Here is a 20,814-nt window from a genome sequence, read left to right as displayed (position 1 = left end):
TCCAAAGGAGATCAGTCCTGATTGTTCATTGGAAGGATGGATGCTGAAGCTGAAACTCCAATACTTTGGCCACCTGATGCAAAGAATTGACTCATTTGAAAAAACCCTGATGCTGGGAAAGATTGAGGGCAAGAGGAGAAGGGGTCGACAGAGGATGAGATGCTTGGATGGCATCACCGACTCTATGCACATGAGTTTGAGTAAACTCTGGAAGTTGGTGATGGACAGGTAGGCCTGGCGTGCTGCAGTCCATGGGGTGGCAAAGAGTCAGACGGGACTGAGTGGCTGAACTGAACTGAACTGAAGCTATTAAGCTATACTGCCTCATAGCACTTAGTACTATTCTTAGGCACAAAAGTTCATTAACACTTGCTGATATGAGCAATAATTTTGCTTTTCCCTTTATATGATTCAGGTTTATTATCTACTTCTGCACCCCTCAACCCACTGTTACTTGGCTCATTTTCTAACACTCCACTAAATTTGCTTGATAAAGGTTCCCAGTATTAGCTGCCAGATTCAATACTTCTCATGTTTCTCATTCTCTGTGTAATCTCATCCTTATCATCTACCATAATCTACACACTTTTGCCCCTCAAATCCTTTCTGTAGAGTTCCAAATCCAAATAACCAACTGCCTACCACTCAGAAAATTCCATTTGGGTTCTCACAGGAACCTCAAAACTCACTGGTTCCCACTCGAAACTCCCCTCATGTACTTCCCATTTTGGTGAATTACACCATCCCTTAGTCACTAGTACCAGAAATCTAGGAATAATCTTTGGCTTCTCCCACACCTGCCACGTCTGGTCAGGCATACAGTCCTCAGCATTTCTATTAACTCTATTCACCACTATGTACTCTCAGATACTGTAACACATTCTGAAGCTATGAAGGAAAATAAGCCACCACCCTCACTCAATAAGCACACAGTTCTGTGAGTGTGACTTTCAGTAAATGTTACAGTAAGGATCAGGATCAGATGCTACAGAAATGTGGACAAGAAGCCCCTAAAACAGTCTAGGGAATCAGAGAAAATTTTCTAGAAAGTCATGTCTAAGCTGAGGGCTAAAGGGGTCAACAATTTAGGAGGATGGAGAAAGAATGCAGAAGAAAGAGGTTCAGCTTGGTACCATCAGTGTGAACAGCAAGTAACTCCATACGACAGGACTGTCAAGTCTGAGGAGGTAAAAGCAGACATGACAGAGATGATTAAAGAAGAAAAAACGTCTTGGCTCACTGATGCACTTGGAGATATTAGGTAGATTTACCGTTCAATTTCCTTTTCATTCCCTTCTTTTCGAAATCGCTCAATATATTCTTTGCTATGCTGTTCTTGTGTATGACACTGCTCTTCAAATATTTTAATTGTTTCATTAAAAGCTTCAATTGCAGTCCTCTTCATCTGTATTTCCTATAAGACAAAAAAAGATAAACACACTTCATTATCATTGTATTTCTTTTTGTAACCTTAGTCTTAAAACAAATCTTAAAATTCTAATTATGATTCCATATGAGATCAAATTAAGGGGGCCAAAACAAGACCCTGCTACCATTATTTATATATGAAATATATCATTAAAACCCTAAAATAAAAGAAAAATAACTATTACCTGAAATATAGCTGAGAACCAAAGAAAGGCCTCTGAGCTGCTAAGAGATTAACCCTGCATACCCTGAAGACAAGATAAAGTTCCTCCCTTGTAACTGATGCAGTACTGACCCCTAAAAAGTGCTGATGGAGTGAAGAGACAGAACAGAGTTCATGCACCAGCATGCAAAACCTTATTTTCCAGAAAAGCCTTACAGAGTCTCTTTAGTCTTACTTCATTTCCAAAGTATGTCATTTTTGAAACAGATTCATTAGTACATTCATCTCATTAAAAATAGAAAATGAGGAAGGGGAAGAAAGCTGCTAAAATCAGATGCAAAGTAAGATTAAAAACTAAAAACACCACAAAACAGAAGCCCAGGAGGCTAAGCCACTCACACTAGGGTAAGTGGTCCTCCATGTTCCAATGAGCTCTGAGGGTATCTGTACACTTTAGCATCTGAATCATGACTCCCCTAAAATTTTCTTTTTTTTTTTCCCCTAAAATTTTCAAAGAGGGTTAAATTTTGTTTACTTTAGAAAGTCAAGAAAATATGTGTAAAGTTCTAGAAAGACTGCAATCCTGAATGTTTATAAGTTTAAAAGTTTCAATGCTTATGGGACAATTCATCAACTATTTAGCACTGATTAATTCCTTTTTTAATAATTTTATTTGTCTTATTTATTATTTAGTTAGTTTTGGCTATGCTGGGTCTTTTCTTGCTGCTTGGGCTTTTCTGTAGTCGTGGCAAGAGTGGGCTACTCTCTAGTTGCAGTATGCGGGCTTCTCATTATGGTGGCTTCTCTTATTGCAGACCACAGGCTCTAGGGCACACAGGGTTCAGAAGCTGTGGCAAATGGGCATAGTAGTTGCAATTCCTTGGCTCTAGAGCACAGGCTCAATAGTTGGGGTGCACGGGCTTAGTCGCTCTGCGGCATGTGGGATCTTCGCAGACCAGGGATCAAACCCATGTGTCCTGCATTGGCAGGAGGATTCTTTACCACTTAGCCACCAGGAAAGCTCTGAATAATTTCACTGGTTATTTTCAACAAACTATTAATTGATTAATTTGACTGATTAATTTCAACAAATGATTACTGAGAATCCATTACACAGACAGTATCATCTGGTGTTAAAGAGAGTCACAAAAGGGGCCTGCCCTCCAAGATTCAGAATACACAGGCAAAATAGATTTCTGAACTCTAATAAGGTTTTGTTTCATGTCATGATAGAGGAAATAAAGTGGGGTGAATTAGTTTCTTATTGCTTTACAGAGACTTCATGGAGGAGGCAACATCAGAGTTAGGTCTTAAAGAATTGGGGTGGGAGAAGAAAATTCAGCATTGCACACAGATGGCATGGCATGACTTTTAAGTGGGTATTAAAAGTCCACTTAAAAGACTGCAATTGCTCAGTAGGGCTGGAACATAAGGGAATCAGCAGATGAGGGGCACTAGAACCTTGTGATGCTTCATATAGCTGAGGATATATCATATATATCTCAAGTAGTACTGTAAACTTACTGGAATCTCTGTATCTAAATATTTAGCTATAAATTCTACAATTCTCAAATATGGTGGAGGGTTTTGGCTCCCTTGAAAGGTTAAGAAAAGGTGGCAAGAATACACAGAAGAACTATACAAAAAAAGATCTTCACGACCCAGATAATCATGATGGTGTGATCACTCACCTAGAGCCAGACATCCTGGAGTACAAAGTAGAGTGGGCCTTAGGAAGCATCACTATGAACAAAGCTAGTGGAGGTGATGGAAATCCTAGAAGATGATGCTGTGAAAGTGCTGCACTCAATATGCCAGCAAAGTAGGAAAACTCAGCAGTGGCCACAGGACTGGAAAAGGTCAGTTCTCATTCCAATCCCAAAGAAAGGCAATGCCAAAGAATGCTCAAACTACCATACAATTGCACTCATCTCACACACACTAGCAAAGTAATGTTCAAAATTCTCCAAGGCAGGCTTCAACAGTACATGAACCGTGACTTCCAGATGTTCAAGCTGGAGGAAAAGGCAGAGGAACCAGAGATCAAATTGCCAACATCCGCTGGATCATCAAAAAAGCAAGAGAATTCCAGAAATACATCTGCTTTGTTGACTATGCCAAAGCTTTTGACTGTGTGGATCACAATAAACTGCGGAAAATTCTTCAAGAGATGGCAATATCAGACCCCCTGATCTGCCTCCTGAGAAATCTGTATGCAGGTCAAGAAGCAACAAGTAGAACTTGTTGGAACAACAGACTGGTTCCAAATTGGGGAAGAAGTATGTCAAGGCTGTATATTGTCACCCTGCTTATTTAACTTACATGCAGAGTACATCATGAGAAATGCTGGACTGGATGAAGCACAAGGTGGGATCAAGATTGCTGGGAGAAATATCAATAACCTCGGATATGCAGATGACACCACCCTTATGGCAGAAAGTGAAGAACTAAAGAGCCTCTTGATGAAAGTGAAAGAGGAGTGTGAAAAAGTTGGCTTAAAACTCAACATTCAGAAAACTAACATCACAGCATCTGGTCCCATCACTTCATGGGAAATAGATGGGAAAACAGTGGAAACAGTGACAGACTTTATTTTTGGGGGCTCCAAAATCACTGCAGTTGGTGACTGCAGCCATGAAATTAAAAGACATTTGCTCCTTGGAAGAAAAGTTATGACCAACCTAGACAGCATATTAAAAAGCAGAGACATTACTTTGCCAACAAAGGTCCATCTAGTCAAAGCTATGGTTTTTCCAGTGGTCATGTATGGATGTGAGAGTTGGACTATAATGAAAGCTGAGCGCCAAAGCTGTGGTGCTGGAGAAGACTCTTGAGAGTCCCTTGGACTGCAAGGAGATCCAACCAGTCCATCCTAAAGGAAATCAGTCCTGAATGTTCATTGGAAGGACTGATGCTGAAGCTGAAGTTCCAATACTTTGGCCACCTGATGTGAAGAACTGACTCATTGGAAAAGACCCTGATGCTGGAAAAGATTGAGGTCAGGAGGAAAAGGGGACAACAGAGGATGAGATGGTTGGATGGCATCACCGACTCAATGGACATAAGTTTGAGTAAACTCTGGGAGTTGGTGATGGACAGGAAGGCCTGGGGTGCTGCAGTCCATGGGGTTGCAAAGAAATGGACATGACTGAACAACTGAACTGAACTGATTAAAGTTCTGGCCTTAGATCCTCAAAGCAAACACCAACAGTCTGACTGTTGTGTGTGTTGGCAAGCAGAGCAGCAAAAGAAATAATGTTTGGTGTCACTGCCAAAGCAGCAGCTCCCCAACAAACAATGCGACTATGCCTACCATCAAAACTGTAACCCACCTTACCCCTTCTTCTCTTCTCTGGGTCTTACCTCCTGTCCCTTCCTCTGGTAGTTCATATCATATCAACTAGTCCCTCTCACAACATTCACTCTCCCAGTCTAAGGTTCCTTCTCACACAGGTTCTAATTTAACACCACTTTGAAAAAAAATAAAGTTCCTTAATCCTGATTTCTCTTTTCAGCTTCTGAAAAGAATTGTTTATATGGGCTCTCTCTCGTTCCTCATCTCTCATTCATACTCCAACTGACTCTTTTCTGGCTTCTGCACTCACCATTCTACAGACACTACTCTTTCCAAGATCACCAATGATCTCATGGCTGAATTCTGGTGTCTAATTCCAAACCATCACTAAATCCTATCACTTTGCCTCATTATTATATGTAATCCAGATGTAAATATCCCCACATGCAGCCTATTCTCACTCTGTGCCAACTCTGACTCTGGGTACACCATCTCTTCCCATTCTCTGGGAAGAATCTGATTACACCACAGCAAACTAGATTTTATCTAAAATGAAATCTTTCCTTTTATAGAAAAAGAAAACATGAAGAAGGTCTACAACATTTAGAAACACTGTAACACAAATGGAGGAGGTCAGTTCTTTGATCTCCCTTTAACACTCATTGTCTCTCCTAAACTGTTCTGGATCCCTCCCTCTCTTCTACCTCCCAAAGCTTTAAGCCTCCAAGGCTCTTCTCTGCTTGGCCCATCTCAGGTCGCACTCTCAATTCTCACACAGAAATTAGCCCTCTTCTAGCTCTGGCCTTCTGGCTTTTTTGATTGCCTCCATCCAGCCCCATTCCCAGTTCCCTAAGCAGGGATTCCACTTCCAGAACCCAGTCTCATACCAGCTGCTCAGCACTCATATTCTGCTGTTAAATATGAGGATATTATTGGGCATGTGTGCAACATGTGGAGTTTTCTGTTTTCTCCAGTCATGATAAGAAAGAAATGCAACTCTACACAAGCCAAAGCCATATGCAATGGTGGCTATTTTTTTCTAACCTCCATTCACAGAAGTGTTAACCTTCCCCAAGACTGTAGTCCACACTGAGATCTGATTTCAGGCTCTTGACAAAGGTGGAATGCTTTGGTTCATTATCTTGCATAAATTCATTCAATAAACAACTGAATGGTGGCTCAGTGGTAAAGAATCTGCCTGCCAATGCAAGAGACGTGGATTTGATCCCTGGGTTGAGAAGATCCCCTGGAGAAAGAAATGGCAACCCACTCTGGAATTCTTGCCTAGAAAATCCCATGGACAGAGAAGCCTGGTGGGCTACAGTCCATGGGTTCTCAAAGAGTCAGAAACAACTTAGCGAATAAACAACAACAATATTGCAGGCATTATTTGAAGCATTTAGGATACATAACAAATTTGAAAACTTCTGCTCTCCTAGAACCTTACCACTTTATATTCCTAGTCAAAATGAAAATGTTAACATTTGCTTGGTTTTGTACCTTATAGAATATACTCATATATCTTTTGAGTCTTTTACTTAATATTTTTGTGAGATTAAACATAGTGTTATACAATGCCCTTTAAATAAATTCACCCACACGATTAGAGTAACCCATCACTGCTTTATTTGATGCAGAGGAAAGGGATTAAAGCATGCCATTTTGACTAATGCACATTACAGTTAACAAATATGTCAGAGAACCTTTCACTTCTGCAAAATAAGGCCTCACTACTCCCTCTGTATAGCTGGAGTCAAAAATCGTTTCCTACCTAGACTAGGTATTCAATACATGTTTTTGGATGGTTGCACTAATCTTTTGTACCTGATTCTCCCTCTCTCCCACTCCCCTCTTACATACACACACACACAGATTACCTTTCTTAAAAATATAAAATGAACTAAATTGGAATTTAGGAGAATTATTTCCTAAAACTGGTTATGTTAAAATCTACTGATGTCCTATGAGAGAGTCTGTCTATACTTAAGTTCCCATCGTTTACCTGAAGCTACATCATTAGCATTTCTGAGGTCATGAGGAATTCCTTAGAAGCATTTAATAACAGTAGTTGCCTCTGGGGAATGGGGACTTTCATGCTGTGTGATATAATTCATAGAATTCAGCAATATTTATATTTAACATATATATTTATATAACTTTTGTATGTTTTAAAAATCAAGTTTTAAAGTAATTTCTGAAAACTCTTCTAATAGCTATATATATGTATATATATGATAATCTCACCATCCCCTAACATTGACCACTTATGTTGATTCAATCTGAAGAAACCTCAGTAACTTTTTCTCCATTCTAAATCAAATACTAGTCTCATCACAGATAATTCACTTAGAAGAGGCAAAGGAACACAGAAAACCTGAAATCTGCAGTGTAAAAAACAGCATACACACACAGTCACACCACAGACACAGCACAAGCATCAGATAAGGAGGGGAAAAAAAGGTTATTACAGTCATTCTGAATAACTACTTAGCTAATAAAAGAAAACCTGAAAAAAAAAGAAACCAAACATCTCACAAAGAAAAATGGACCATCACAGTAACTCTGACCACTGTAATCCCACACCTTCCCCTAGTCAGCACTGTATCGCACACCTAACCTGCAATTCTCGCAGGCCAACATCTCCTAATAAACTCCTCCAGTCCAGAGGCTCCTGGTGCAGTCTCTGCATTTACACTGCACACCACAGACACTAGCTTAGAAACAAGATCAAGGGCTTTGGGGCTGAGAATCAAGAACATTAATTCTAGGGTCAAAACAAGGAACCATGAAGCACAGTAATACTGGAAGAGTTCACAGATGACTAACCCTCAACAGTTAACAAACTACAAAGACATTTTTTAAAAATCTAAGTATTTCACAATTGTAATCAAATTGTCAAAACACAAAGAGAGAATCTTGAAAGCAGCAAAAAAGAAGTGACTTGTCATATACAAATGGCATTCAATAAAAAAATACTAATAAAAAATAAAAATAAAAAAATAATAGCTGATTTGCCATCCAAAATATTTAGGCCGTAAGGCAGCAGGTGGGCAATATTTAAAGACCTGGAAGAAAACAATTGTCAGCCAAGAATTCTGTAACTAGAAATACTGTCTTTCAAGAATGAAGGAAGAGAAATTATTTAAGATAAGCCCAGATAGACAAAAGTTAAAGGAGTCTGTTACCCCAAGACTTGCCCTACAAAAAATGCTCAAGAGACTCCTTTGGGATGAAATGAAAGGACACTAGACAGTAATTCAAAGCTACATGAATAAAGAAAGAACACTGGTAAAAGCAACTGCATAAGCAAATATAAAAGCCAGTAGTTTTGTACTTTTGGTTGCGTGCATGCTAAGTAGCTTCAGTCATGTCTGACTCTTTGCAACCCTTTGACTACAGCCTGCAGGCTCTTCTGTCCATGTTCTATATGTTTTAAAGGACAAATGTATAAAACTATAATTATAAATCTATGCTAATGGGCAGACAATGTATAACAATGTAATCAGTAGTGATAACAATATAAGGGGGAAGGAATAAAAATGTATAGGAGCATATACAGTGTTTAAACCCTACTGAAAACTTTTTCAATACTAAGTTGGTACTGGACTTCCCTGGTGGTCCAGTGGTTGGGAGTCCACCTGACAATGCAGGGGACACAGATTTGATCCCTGGTCTGGAAAGACTCCACATGGCGCAGGGCAACTAAGCCTGTGAGCCACAACTGCTAAGCCCGTGCACTTAGAGCCTGTATTCTGCAACAAGAGATGGTCCTGCTCACCACAGTCAGAGAAAGCCCAAGTGCAGCAATAAAGACCCAAAACAGTCAATAAATAAATTAATTAATTTAATTTGGTTTAATTTTAAAAAAGAGATACCAAGATAGCTTAAACAACAAAGTGAAAGTGAAGTCGCTCAGTCATGTCCAATTCTTTGCGACCCCATGGGCTGTAGTCTACCGTGGCTCCTCTCTCCCTGGGATTTTCTAAGCAAGAGTACTGGAGTGGGTTGCCATTTCCTTCTCCAGGGAATCTTCCCAACCCAGGGGTCGAACCCAGGTCTCCCACATTACAGGAAGACGCTTTACCTTCTGAGCCACCAGGGAAGCCTAAAACAAGGCCTCACTGTATAACACAAGGAACTAGATTCAATATCTTGAAACAACCTATAATGGAAAAGAATCTGAAAAAGAATTCATACATAAAAATCTTTATATACATAAGAATTTATATATGTAAATCAACTATACTTCAATAAATTTTTTTTAGCTTAAAAAAGATATCAAGGCAGATAAAGACTGTCAAGTGAATTATGGAAAATAATAATATTATAGAAAATCCAAGATAACTGTAAGCCTTACCGCCTACTTACTGGCCTAAACAACAAAAATATACTAACCTGGGATGTTCTGGTATATTCTTCATATAGTCTGTCATATTCTTTACTCTTTTCCTGATACTGAGAGTGATACTCCTGCAGTTTTTTCCCAACAGCATCAATATTATCTTCTTTTACCAACTGATCCTATATAGGTAAACAAAAGAAATGAAGAATGCCAATATTTCTAAAACATGGGTTTTTCCACAACTATTTATTTTTAAATTGTATTTCTGCTGTAAGTTTAAGCTACTGTATTAGTATCAAGTATGGGAAACCACTAAATCCTTTTGTTAACACTAAGATCAACCTCTTAAGATCACATCAAAATAGGTAATACTTAAAATTTTTTTAATGAAATATAAATAGGAAACAAACATTTTTTTATTTTTTAATATAAATTTATTTAATTGGAGGCTAATTACTTTACAATATTGTATTGGTTTTGCTGTACATCGACATGAATCCGCCACGGGTGTACTCATGTTCCCCATCCTGAACGCCCCCCTCTCACCTCCCTCCCCATACCCTCCCTCTGGGTTATCCCAGTGCACCAGCCCCGAGTATCCTGTATCATAAAGTTAACAAACACATGCAACAAGATATTAAGGAATAGTAGTCACAAAATAAGTTCTAAACATATCTTAAATCTTAAGTAGGAAAATTTAAGCATCTAGCATTTCTTCTTTTTTTTTTCCTAATAAACCTGGTAAGTTAGAATCAAATGATGTTGTTAAATAATGACTTGCTGATTAGCTATTAAGAGCCTGTGTAACCACAGGACTTCCCTGGTGCTCCGGTAGTTGACTTTGCACTTCCACTGTAGGAGTATGGGTTTGATTCATGGTCAGGGAAATAAGATCCCACATGCCACAGAGCACAGCCAAAAAAAAAAAATCCCAAACTTATGTAATATACCTACCTGTTGGTATCTGGACACTGGGTACATCAGTTTCACATCAAGTTTGGGATTGTACTGGGCAAGAGATTCATGATGATAGTGGCTAATGAGCTCCACCACAGAATTAAATGTCAGAGGATCAGAAAAGCCATATTTACCATCTCGATGATAAATCTTTATTAGCTTATTATTGCCTCCCTTCCTGTGAACAACAAGACATAACTGTAGATTTTTTTTTCCCAAAAAATTCCGTTGAAGTACTCTTTCACTTGGAGATATGAAAGCTTGGTGTCACACTGTAAACAAGTTTTATTATGTTAACAAGACTGGAATGGGTGAAAAGGCATATATTATATGTGTAGAAGTATACATATTATTTTTACAATTATTTCTTCTGTCTGTAAAGTATCTTGGTTACTAAAGGTCAACATACACAACTTTCAGTATCAACAAATTTAACAAAAATAATCACTAAAACAAACTAAAACAAAAGTAAAGTGTATCTTTTGTTTATTTTCTGAACCACTTTTTTTAATGTAAATTCTGTATCAAGAAGAACAGAGACAATCTCTTCAGGATCTAAAGATATGTGGTAGTGTGTCTCTGGAGGGACACAGAAGCAATCTCTATATGAAGAGGGTGATAACCATTTGTCACACATATACCAACACAACACTCATGGTTTTATTGTTAATGCACAAACATAATTAAGCTCCTTGAATGATTTATAACTGAGTAATTAATCCAGCACCCTACATTACTTTGTCTTTTAGATTCACTTATAATACTTGGAAAGACTATTTATTTAGGCATCACAATATGTAAATGATTCAACTGTCATTCAACTGTTTTACAAAGTATAGCTTTTGAAGAGCCATTTATATTAGATGCTTGAATAGTTTAGACCACTTTTGTTTACTGAGACATATCCAATGGTCCCTTAAAAGATAATTTATAACCAAAGCTTAAAAATGGCCATGTTTTGCAAGTCCCCTAAGGTATAATCTAAAAGCAGAGCAGACTGATTCATTATATCATAGCAAAATAGTGCACAATTCTCACTCAACTGTTCTTATAGCAGCATACAGACTTAATGGGGGGAAAATATGCTTCTTTATCTCTTTATGCCATGCCATTACACATGATAAATGAAGCACTGGGATTTGTAAAAGGTCAAACACAATAGGTTTGAATCCGTGGACGATTTAAATGTAATGCTTAGATGGTCAGTTTAGATGGATGAAGAACTATCCTATAAAACGTTACAGTAGAAGGACCACCTAATCATAAGCAGTTTCTATAGGTGTATTCCCATGCATATAGCCATAGAGGGTATGGGTAATGCCAGCTGCTCTTTCTGCTAGAGGAAAACTAGAAGGTACTTATTCATTCAAAAAAACTTTTTGCACATCTATTATATGTCCAGACTGTATGAGGCACAGTGGACACAGTGATAAACAGGCCAGATACAGTCCATGCTCTCACAGAACTTCCAGTTTAGGAACAGGTGGAACATATCCCCATTTTTATAAAGAGGATAAAGAATTTTTCACTAAGATAGAACACAAAAATAAACAACTAGATATATCATCTGGTAATAGGTCCTTTAGAAAAAAAAAAAAAAACAGAGCAAAGGAAAAAGATTATTCTGGGGGTGGAGAAATGGCTACTTCATATATGTTGCACAAGGAAAATCACTCTGCTCAGGCGACGTTTAGCAGAGTCCTAAATGATGGGAGCAGTCTGGCACAGCAGATATCTGGGGGAGAAGTTTTCCAGACAGGGGATAGCAAGTACAAAGCGCCTGAGGTAGAAGCAAGCTGGGCATGTTCCAGGAACAGCAATGAGGTCAGCATTGCTGGAGCTAAAAAAAGCAAAAAGGAGAGTAGTAGGAAGCAAAGTAAAAGGAACCTGGATCATATAATAGCCTGTAGATCACTGTAATGGCTTTTGCTTTTGCTGACTAAGATGGGGAACACAAGAAAGTCTGAGCAGAATGATATCATCTATTTTGTGTTTTACAAGGCTCATTCTAGCTGCTAAGTTGATAAGACCATTCAAAATAGGCAGAGGTAGAAGTAGAAAGGTCAGCTGGGAGACTTGTAAAATAATCTAGGCAAGACATGATGGTGTCTTGGACAAGGGTAGTAGCTGTGGAGATACTGAGAAATGGTGGGATTCTGAATATATGCTGAAGATAGAGTTGACAGGATGCGCTGTGGCCTAGATATGGGCATGAAAGGGGACAAAAGTAAAGATGATCTCATGGTTTTTATCTTAAGCAGTCAGAATGGAATTGTCATTTATCAGAAAGAAGGAGGGTATATATAAAAGGAACATGTTTAAAGAGGAAAAAAGCACTTTAACTTTAGATTTGTTAACGTTTGAAATGCCCAGTGAACATCCAAGAGCAGAGGATCCTGCAGCCTACGTAAGGAATCTAAAGTTCAGGAGCAAGTTCTGGGCCAGATGTATAAAATCAGGAGTTGTCAGCCTATAGATGTTATTTGAAGATGAACATAGTTGAATAAGAGAAAAGGTCTGAGGTCTAAGTCCCGGGGTACACCAATGTTTAGTGGTCAGGGAGATGAGAAAGGAAACCAAGATAGAGCAATTAATGAAGTAAAAGGAGAATTACTGAGCAATTACTGAAGTAAACAGTATCTTAAAACCCTGTTTTTTAAAAAAGCATTTTGTCAAAGAGGATAGGATCAACTGGGTAAATGATCTTGGGGTTTGGCAAAGCAGAGATCACTAAGGGGTCCTGACCAAATGGTGTCAATAGAATGGTAAGGATGGAAGACCGACTGGAATGGATCAAAGAGAATGAAAGAAGAGGAAGAAGAAATGCCTACAGACAACTGTCTTGAGGAACACTGCTGTAAATGGAAGCAGAGAAATAGGGAAACAGCTGAAAAGAAAGAGTCAAAGGAATTTTCTTTCTTTATTATTCTTAAGTGAAAGATTGTAAAGCATATTTATATTATTATGGGAATGGCTCAGTAGAGACAAAAACTGTTGATCCATAAGAAAGAACAAAATAATTCCTAGGGTGATTCCTTGAGTAGGTTAGAGGGATGGGATGGGATGGGATCTCATCCACAACGGGATCCTGGACAAGGAAATGAACAGTCATCACTGGAACAGGAGAAAGGCAGAGTATTCACATTCATGTTGATGGCTGTAGCAACAGGAGCATGATGGAATTAGATCTCTTCTAACTGCTTCCATACCCTCAGAGAAACAGGAAGCAACTTCTTTAGTTAAAAGGGAGGGATGTGGGTTGTTGATCTGAAGAGAAAAAAAGAACATGTGAAATTATTATCTAGGAAAAGTAAGAGAGCAAATGGGACTGTGAAAATGTAAATTCAGCGGGGCAGTATTAAATGCCCACTTAAGACTGGCAGTCACAACCCAACTCATTGGAAAAGACCCTGATGCTGGGAAAGACTGAAGACAAAAGGAGAAGGGGGCAGTAGAGGATGAGATGGTTCGACAACATCACCAACTCAATGGATATGAACTTTCACAAACTCTGGGAGATAGTGGAGGACAGACGAGACTGGCATGCTGCAGTTCATAGGGTGGTAAAGAGTTGGATCCCTGGAGTAGGAAATGGCAACCCACTCCAGTATTCTTGCCTGGAAAATTCCATGGACAGAGGAGCCTGGTGGGCTGCAGTCCATAGGGTCGCAAAAAGTTGGACATGACAGAGCATACACACATTCATAAAGAGTTGGACAGGACTTAGTGACTGCACAACAGTCTGCATGATGTATTTTTCTCCACATTCAGCTGCCCGGGTATAGGCAAAAAACAGATGGAGAGTTGAATTTAACAAGTGTTGGAATATATCAATATTTAGACGACTACTACAAGGGAGAGAGGCACAAGTCTGGAGAAAGGATATACACAACAAGGTTATTTTAATATTAGACTGTTAACTTTAAACAGAGAAGGAAGTAAAGACATGAAGGAACTGAGGAATAGTGGGTTTTTAATTATGTCTCTCCCATGCTGTAACCTTCTTAACAGAAGAACACTGCTACTCCTCCTTACATCCTAGCACCTGGTCCAATGCCGGCATATATCAGATTCCTAAAGATTTGTTAACTATCCAGATTTTCTACTATAAATACCATTTGCTGATTTTTTTAAATGGTAACTGAATTGAAAAAGCTCTACTTCTTCTCACCTATTGTCTGCAGTCTGATCTCACGCTCTTTTCTCTCATTTGAGGGTCACCAGTGACTTTTTTACCAAATTCGGACTCTGCTCTCCCCCTCTATCCCAGGCTCAGATTCTTTGCAGTGACTGAAATTTCCACACTCCCTTTCTTTCCTCTACTCCCACTTCCTTCTTAATATTTCATACTTCTATGACTTCTGTGACATTACTCTTTTCTTTCAACCTCTTAATTGTTCTTTCTCTGCCTCCATCCTGCTGCTACACAGTTTATTCCCTAAAAAAAATTTGCCTTCAGTCCTCCACCCTTTTTTTCCTATATAAACTCTTTCCTTAAAATTCCAATTATTCTATGTAGATATGTACCTGAATCTTTTTCTGGCCCTATATTCTCCCTTAAGCATTAAACATAAATTTCTAGCTGTACTCTAGATATATTTTTACCTGGAAGTTCTGAAGCAGCTAAAAATCAACTGCTCCTGACTCTCCTATTTCTATAAATGGCACATTCATTCTAAGCCCAGCAGGCTCAAACCACAGTCACTTTTAACTCCTCCGTAACCTCATACCTTTTCTATTATCAAATCCCTTTAGCTCTCAGCTCAACATTGCCTCTTACTTTGATTCTCAACTCCTTTCCTAGAGCCACAATCCTAGGTAATCGTGTATTCAATCTTTTGATCATGTCATTGCCCTGCTTAAAACCCTTTATTATTATTTTTTTTTTTTTTGCACTTAGAAATAAAGTTCAAATTCCTTACCATGGCTCATTAGGCTCTTTGCATCTGGCTCTTTCCCACTTTCAACTTCATCTCCTACTACTCTGATTCACACTGAAAGCAGGAACATCAGTGTCTGCATTTATTGGATTCACCAGATCTTTCAAAAATCAGTGTCTTTGCGTTTTCTGTTCCCTCTCCTGGGAACACTTTTCTGGCCAGCTCTTTATAATACTTCAGTTTTCCGAGGTCATATCCTCAGAGAGGCTCTCCTCAAAACTTGGTGAAATTCTTTTCCTCATATTCTGTTATCATATAACCTTATGTATTCCCTACATAGCCCTTTATATACTGTGAAATTATATCTTTTCATTTTTCTAATCGAACTATAGCCAATTTATAATATTCTGTTAGTTTCAGGTGTACAACAAAGTGATTTGTTATGTCTTTTGTTTTTGGGCTGTGTCACATGGCTTGCAGGATCTTATTTCCCAACCCCACAGTGAACACGTAGAGTCCTAACCACTGGACCACCAGGGAACTATTTCATTTTTTTTTTTTTTTTGGTTTCTTTTGTCTCCCTCTCCCTGACTATAATCAACCCCCAAATATAAACACTATAGATAAGAAACCATTTTTGGCTTGTCCAGTATTTTCTTTTCCTGGAACACTGTGGGCACTTAATAATATTAAATGATTAAAGAATAAACCTAATTCTAGAACATCATTCCCTCTCAATTCATAACAGCCATCTAACTCCTTACTAGTCTCTATCCTTTTTTATTTTTTCTATTCAAACACAGTCTAACTGTAAAACATCCCCATTGAAAAATGAAATGGTTCCCCCTGCCTCCATACAATATTAAACACAAATTCCTAAGTTTAGAATTCAAGGCCCTCTTCAACATGACCCTTTCCAACTTTCTGACCCCTGCTACTTTTCCCTCTTCAAATGTTACTCTCTAGCCAAATGGAATTGCATCTCACAGAACAGAGCTCTACAGTTTCTCACCTCCAAATCTTTGTTTCTGTTGCTACCTAATCCTGCAACCTCCTCTCTAACTTTCTGCATATTCAAACCTGTTAGGAGGTAACTATGAAATATCAAGCCAGAAAATGGTGGCTTAGATTTGGATGGTAGACAAGTGTGAAGAGATTATGGATATAGATTTGGAGGTAGAGTTGGCAGGGGTTGTTTAATGACAGATTGGATGTGAGGAAAAAAAAGATTTTGTGACTCGAGTAGCACAAAATAGTGGTAGTAATGGAGATGGTGGTTCTGTTTCTGAAAAAAAAGGGAACACTAGAAGAGAAACAGTTTGGGTAGGGGGAGCTGCATTAGAAATCAAGAATTCTGCTTTGACTATATTAAAATTAGTATGTGCTCTAGTTATCTGAGTGGCAACTGGATATATGCATCTGGAATTCAGAAGGTCAGAGCTAGAAGATAAGGTTTATGAATCATCACTATGAAGATGTACATTAAAGCCATGGGACAGGACAAGCTCACCTTGGGAGAATGAATACTCACTCTTGGGAGAAGAGAATGAAGCCCAGTTCTGAGCCCTGGAATAATCTCAAATGAGTTAGGAAGAACATTAGGAGAGTGTGATGTCAGAACAGCCAAGACAATAAACTGTTTCTAAGAAGACATGTCCATGACTAATGCTGCTAAGAGGTCAGAAAGGTAAGGAGAGAGAAGTGGCCGTTGGTCTACCAGTCCGTGAACAGCAGTAGAGACAGAAGCCTGACTGGAATGGGAAAAAATTATGTTGAATGAATCACTGCAGAACATGGATTATTCCTCAGCACAGCTTAAGTCCTAGCTTAATTAACTTCTTAATGTCTTTACCAGAAGCTGATATATAGTAATCCCAAATTTCTAGGATAAAATATGGGATTATTTTTCCTAAAGATGCTAGGCTGGAAAGGCGACAAACAAATAAGTCTGAGTTTGAACCTGTCCTCTGACACTTACAAGCTAAGTGTCTTTAGGACAAGTTTCTTAACCAACTTAAGCTTCAGTTGCTTCATCTATAAAATGGAAATATTAATGGTATTAATGATACCTTCCTCATAAGGTTGTTTTGATATAGATACTGCATGTAAAATGTACAAGGAAGTTGTTATCGTTGCCATTATTCTTTAGACAGTCCCTTTTTAAAAAACAAAACAGAATGCAAGACCTTATTGTCCTTGTTGTTTAGTTGCTAAGTGATTTCCAACTCTTTTGTGATCCCATGGACTGTAGCCTGCCAGCCTCCTCTGTCCATGGGATTTCCCAGGCAAGAATACTGGAGTGGGTTGCTATTTCCTTCTCCAGGGGATTTTCCCAGCCTAGGGATCAAATCCACATCTCCTGCATTGGCAGGCAGATTCTTTTATTGTCCTTAGGCTATGTTAATGGTTAAAACTAAATGTAGAAATATCTAATATAGTTTCCCTAATCTGTTTAATTATACATCCCATCTTTGTAAATATAGACTGATACATCCACCTTATGAGATTCTAATATGCCCACACAGATGGCATGAAAATTGTCTTATTTATGTTGAGTTTTACTCTCTGAAGTCTAGATTAAGGAAAACAATAGAGTTATTGGAGGGGTGGATTCCCAGCATATCATTAATAACTTTAGGCTGTGCCCATGACTTCTACTTCACTCATAAGGTCAACAGTATACATCTTACTTCATCATATTTAGGGATTTTAAGGCTTTTTGTTTTACTGCTACATAAAAATAAAAATTGTTGCCTTTTTAGTATTAATTTAAATATTTAAATGTGTAGGAAAAAGATAGTTAGCCAAACAACTAAAATTATGTATCTAAATTAAATAAAAATATGAAGAAATTTGTATATAAAGATTTAAATAAAATACAGGAATCTTTGTATACCAGAAATAAATCATGCTAGTAGAACACTAGACAAAATGCTGAAAAATACTCACCGCAAGGTCAAAGTGTAATCTCCCTGCATTTTGGTTGAGGCATCTCTGACCAAGAAGGTACCATCTGGCATGTCCCGCAATTTGTCATTTACCTCCTCCCTGAAGAAAGGAATTATAGGAAAAAAAATTTTTTTTAATGTAAGTGTTGGTTGTTTTCTTCACATATTATCACTAAGACTAATTGGGAGGTGGGGTCTAAGATTATAGAATCCTGGGGGCTGTCAGAGGTCATTTAGTTCCTCCCCTAGATATGCTTTTGTTTTGATTTTTGGTGTTTTGCAATCCCAGGATGAGTATTTGATTTTTAAACTCTTCCAGGTTTCAACTGTCTATAGGGAATACCTGTTTCCATTAAGCCTTTAGGGCTTCCTTAGGCAGGTATGAACTTGTAGAGTGTCAGAAAAAAACAGCAGCTGTTTAGAAAGATTAAGTTTAAACAACAGTGGCAGCTGGGTCAGATCAGAGTGGGGATAATTTACTCAGTTCACAATATTTCAATAATATTCTCCAATTTGAATTTATACTGACAAAAAATTTCTTCTGCAGAGATGGTTTAGGACTTTAAGGAACAACACTAGAAGACTCAAAGAAAATGGCAAGACATAAAAGAAACTTGAGTCACAGAACCACATGGTCTTAAAATATAAATTAAGTAGTATGTAAATATAGTAGATCCTTTTTTTGTACATTGCTAAAATTTAAATTTTATGTTTAATATCAAATATATTAAGTCTTTTTCAAAAAATTAAATACAGAATTACTGTATGACCCAGAAATTCCACTTCTGGGTATATGCCCAAAGAACTAAAAGCAGAATCTTGTACATTTATACACCAATGTTCATAGTAGCATTATTGACGATAGCCAAAAGCTGGAAATAACTCAAGTATTCATCAAAGCCAAATGTCCATAAGAATGAATAAATTAAAATGTGGTAGGTATATATAATGGAATATTACTCAGCCTTAAAAAGGAAATTCTGACACATGCTATAACATGGATTAACCTTGAAGACATTGTGCTAAGCGAAACAAGTCAAACACAAAGAACAAATGTTACATGATTCCACTTATATGAGGTACCTAGAAAAGTCAAATTCACAGAAAGAGGAGGCAGGTGCTGGGGAAAATAGAAGGAAAAGTGAGTTAGTGTTTAATGAGTACAGAGCTCACTTTGGGAAGATGACACTTTCAGAGATGGAGGGTGGGGAAGGATGAACAATAATGTGAATGTACTTTATGCCACTGAGCTGTACATCTTTAGATGGTTAAAATGATATGGAAAAAAAATAAATGAGTGCTACTTTGGTAATAGAAAAGTACAGACAAGAGAAAGAGAAGGACAAGCATATTGAGGAATACAGAAGCAACTTGAAATCTGATTTGGCAAAAGTAGATATAACTTTTTAAAAACAAGAAAATACAATATTTGAATTTAAAATATATATACGTATTTATCTATAAAATATAGATGTATCTTTTTTTTCTCTCTACATTCAGAGTTTTCCAAAACCACATTTTACCCAAAAAGCAAATGTGTCCTAGAGTCCTGTTTCTCAAAAGGAGGTGAAGAGACATAAAAATCAACTGGGAGGTTATAAATGCAGATTCCTGAACCCTACCCCATTGATTTTTATGTGTGAAAACACTGAGGAACCATTACCTTAGAAACAGAAACATAGGGAAAATTAAGCATAAATATTTTATCCCAAAACACATACATCTATCCTAAATGTACGTTTCACTTATTCAGAACCCTATCCTCAGTACAGTATTAAAAGTAATAACCATACGTACAATTTAAAGATTGTCTTGTCTTTTTTTGTGTGTGGGAAGAAAACTATTTAGAAAATTTAAAAGGTTCTCCTACACAGGTTTTTAAATGGTAATCTTTAAATGACAACTTGTGGGGCATTAAAAATATTTTTCTAAACTACTAATCTCAAGAATTATTTTTTAAACTCCATTCAACTATAATACTTAGTCTAATTACCTTGAAATATCCCCCCAGTACCATTCTGCATCCTGAAGAGAAACAGAACTGTCCTTTATTCCATTTGTAATGGCTGAAGTCATTGGCTTAGGTGGCTTTGGTGGAAGAGCTAGAAGAGAAATTAACATTATTATTTTGTAATGTAAATTATTATTTACTCTCTAATTTCCTCAAATACAGTTCATTAACCAATGTACATTAAGGTTCCAGATCATTATAAATCAAAATAGGGATTATTTTATGTTAAATGTTAAACATTTGCCAATGAAAGAATCCTTTTAGAACTCTACCAATAATTGCCTGAAAAAATGAAATGTTCAAGCTATCTGCGTTTTTTTCCTTCTTATAAAATACTAACTTTTTGTTGGATGCCTTTCTCCTAGGCCAGGGTGGGGGGTAGAGAATATCTGTGCCACCCTTCTTTCAAGGTGGCACTGTGAATGAGTGGCACTCCTTTCTTCCATGCCATCAATCAAACCCATGCTCCCTGCAGTGGAAACATGGAATCTTAACGACTGGACTGCCAGGGGAGTCCCCTCAAAATCTGTATTATTAATGCTTCCAGGTATTCACTATCAGTCCATCAGAGTGAGATGAAGTCTGTCACCCTTGCCTTAGGCAGAGGAGTGAATGAACTGCATGAATAGACATCACCCAAAACGGCTTTGAAAGCAGTAAGCCGACTCAGCTCAGTTTCCTGGTTCCCAAATATATGTATTAAAAATCTACCATATGCAAGAAAGTGTTAAATAGTGGGGATACAGACATAAGGAAGCCATGCACCTGGCCTTGAAGAGCTCACAGCGTC

The 20,814-nt window shown here is 37.8% G+C and overlaps 1 protein-coding gene across 1 annotated transcript in view; it reads right to left on the bottom strand.

Annotated features, from left to right (window-relative positions):
• PIK3R3 (phosphoinositide-3-kinase regulatory subunit 3) overlaps positions 1 to 20,814 on the bottom strand; it is a 105,567-nt gene that overhangs the window by 23,927 nt on the left and 60,826 nt on the right. The window contains exons 2-6 of the mRNA XM_061412129.1: positions 20,007 to 20,115; positions 18,015 to 18,113; positions 10,183 to 10,363; positions 9,282 to 9,407; positions 1,272 to 1,414 (exon numbers count right to left, since the gene is read on the bottom strand). Of these exons, the coding sequence (XP_061268113.1) occupies positions 1,272 to 1,414; positions 9,282 to 9,407; positions 10,183 to 10,363; positions 18,015 to 18,113; positions 20,007 to 20,115 (658 nt within the window). The remainder of the gene's footprint in view (positions 1 to 1,271; positions 1,415 to 9,281; positions 9,408 to 10,182; positions 10,364 to 18,014; positions 18,114 to 20,006; positions 20,116 to 20,814) is intronic.

The sequence above is a fragment of the Bos javanicus genome, chromosome 3 (genome assembly GCF_032452875.1).
Source record: "Bos javanicus breed banteng chromosome 3, ARS-OSU_banteng_1.0, whole genome shotgun sequence".
In the NCBI taxonomy this organism is placed as follows: Eukaryota; Metazoa; Chordata; class Mammalia; order Artiodactyla; family Bovidae; genus Bos; species Bos javanicus.
This window is presented reverse-complemented; position numbering and strand designations above follow the sequence as displayed.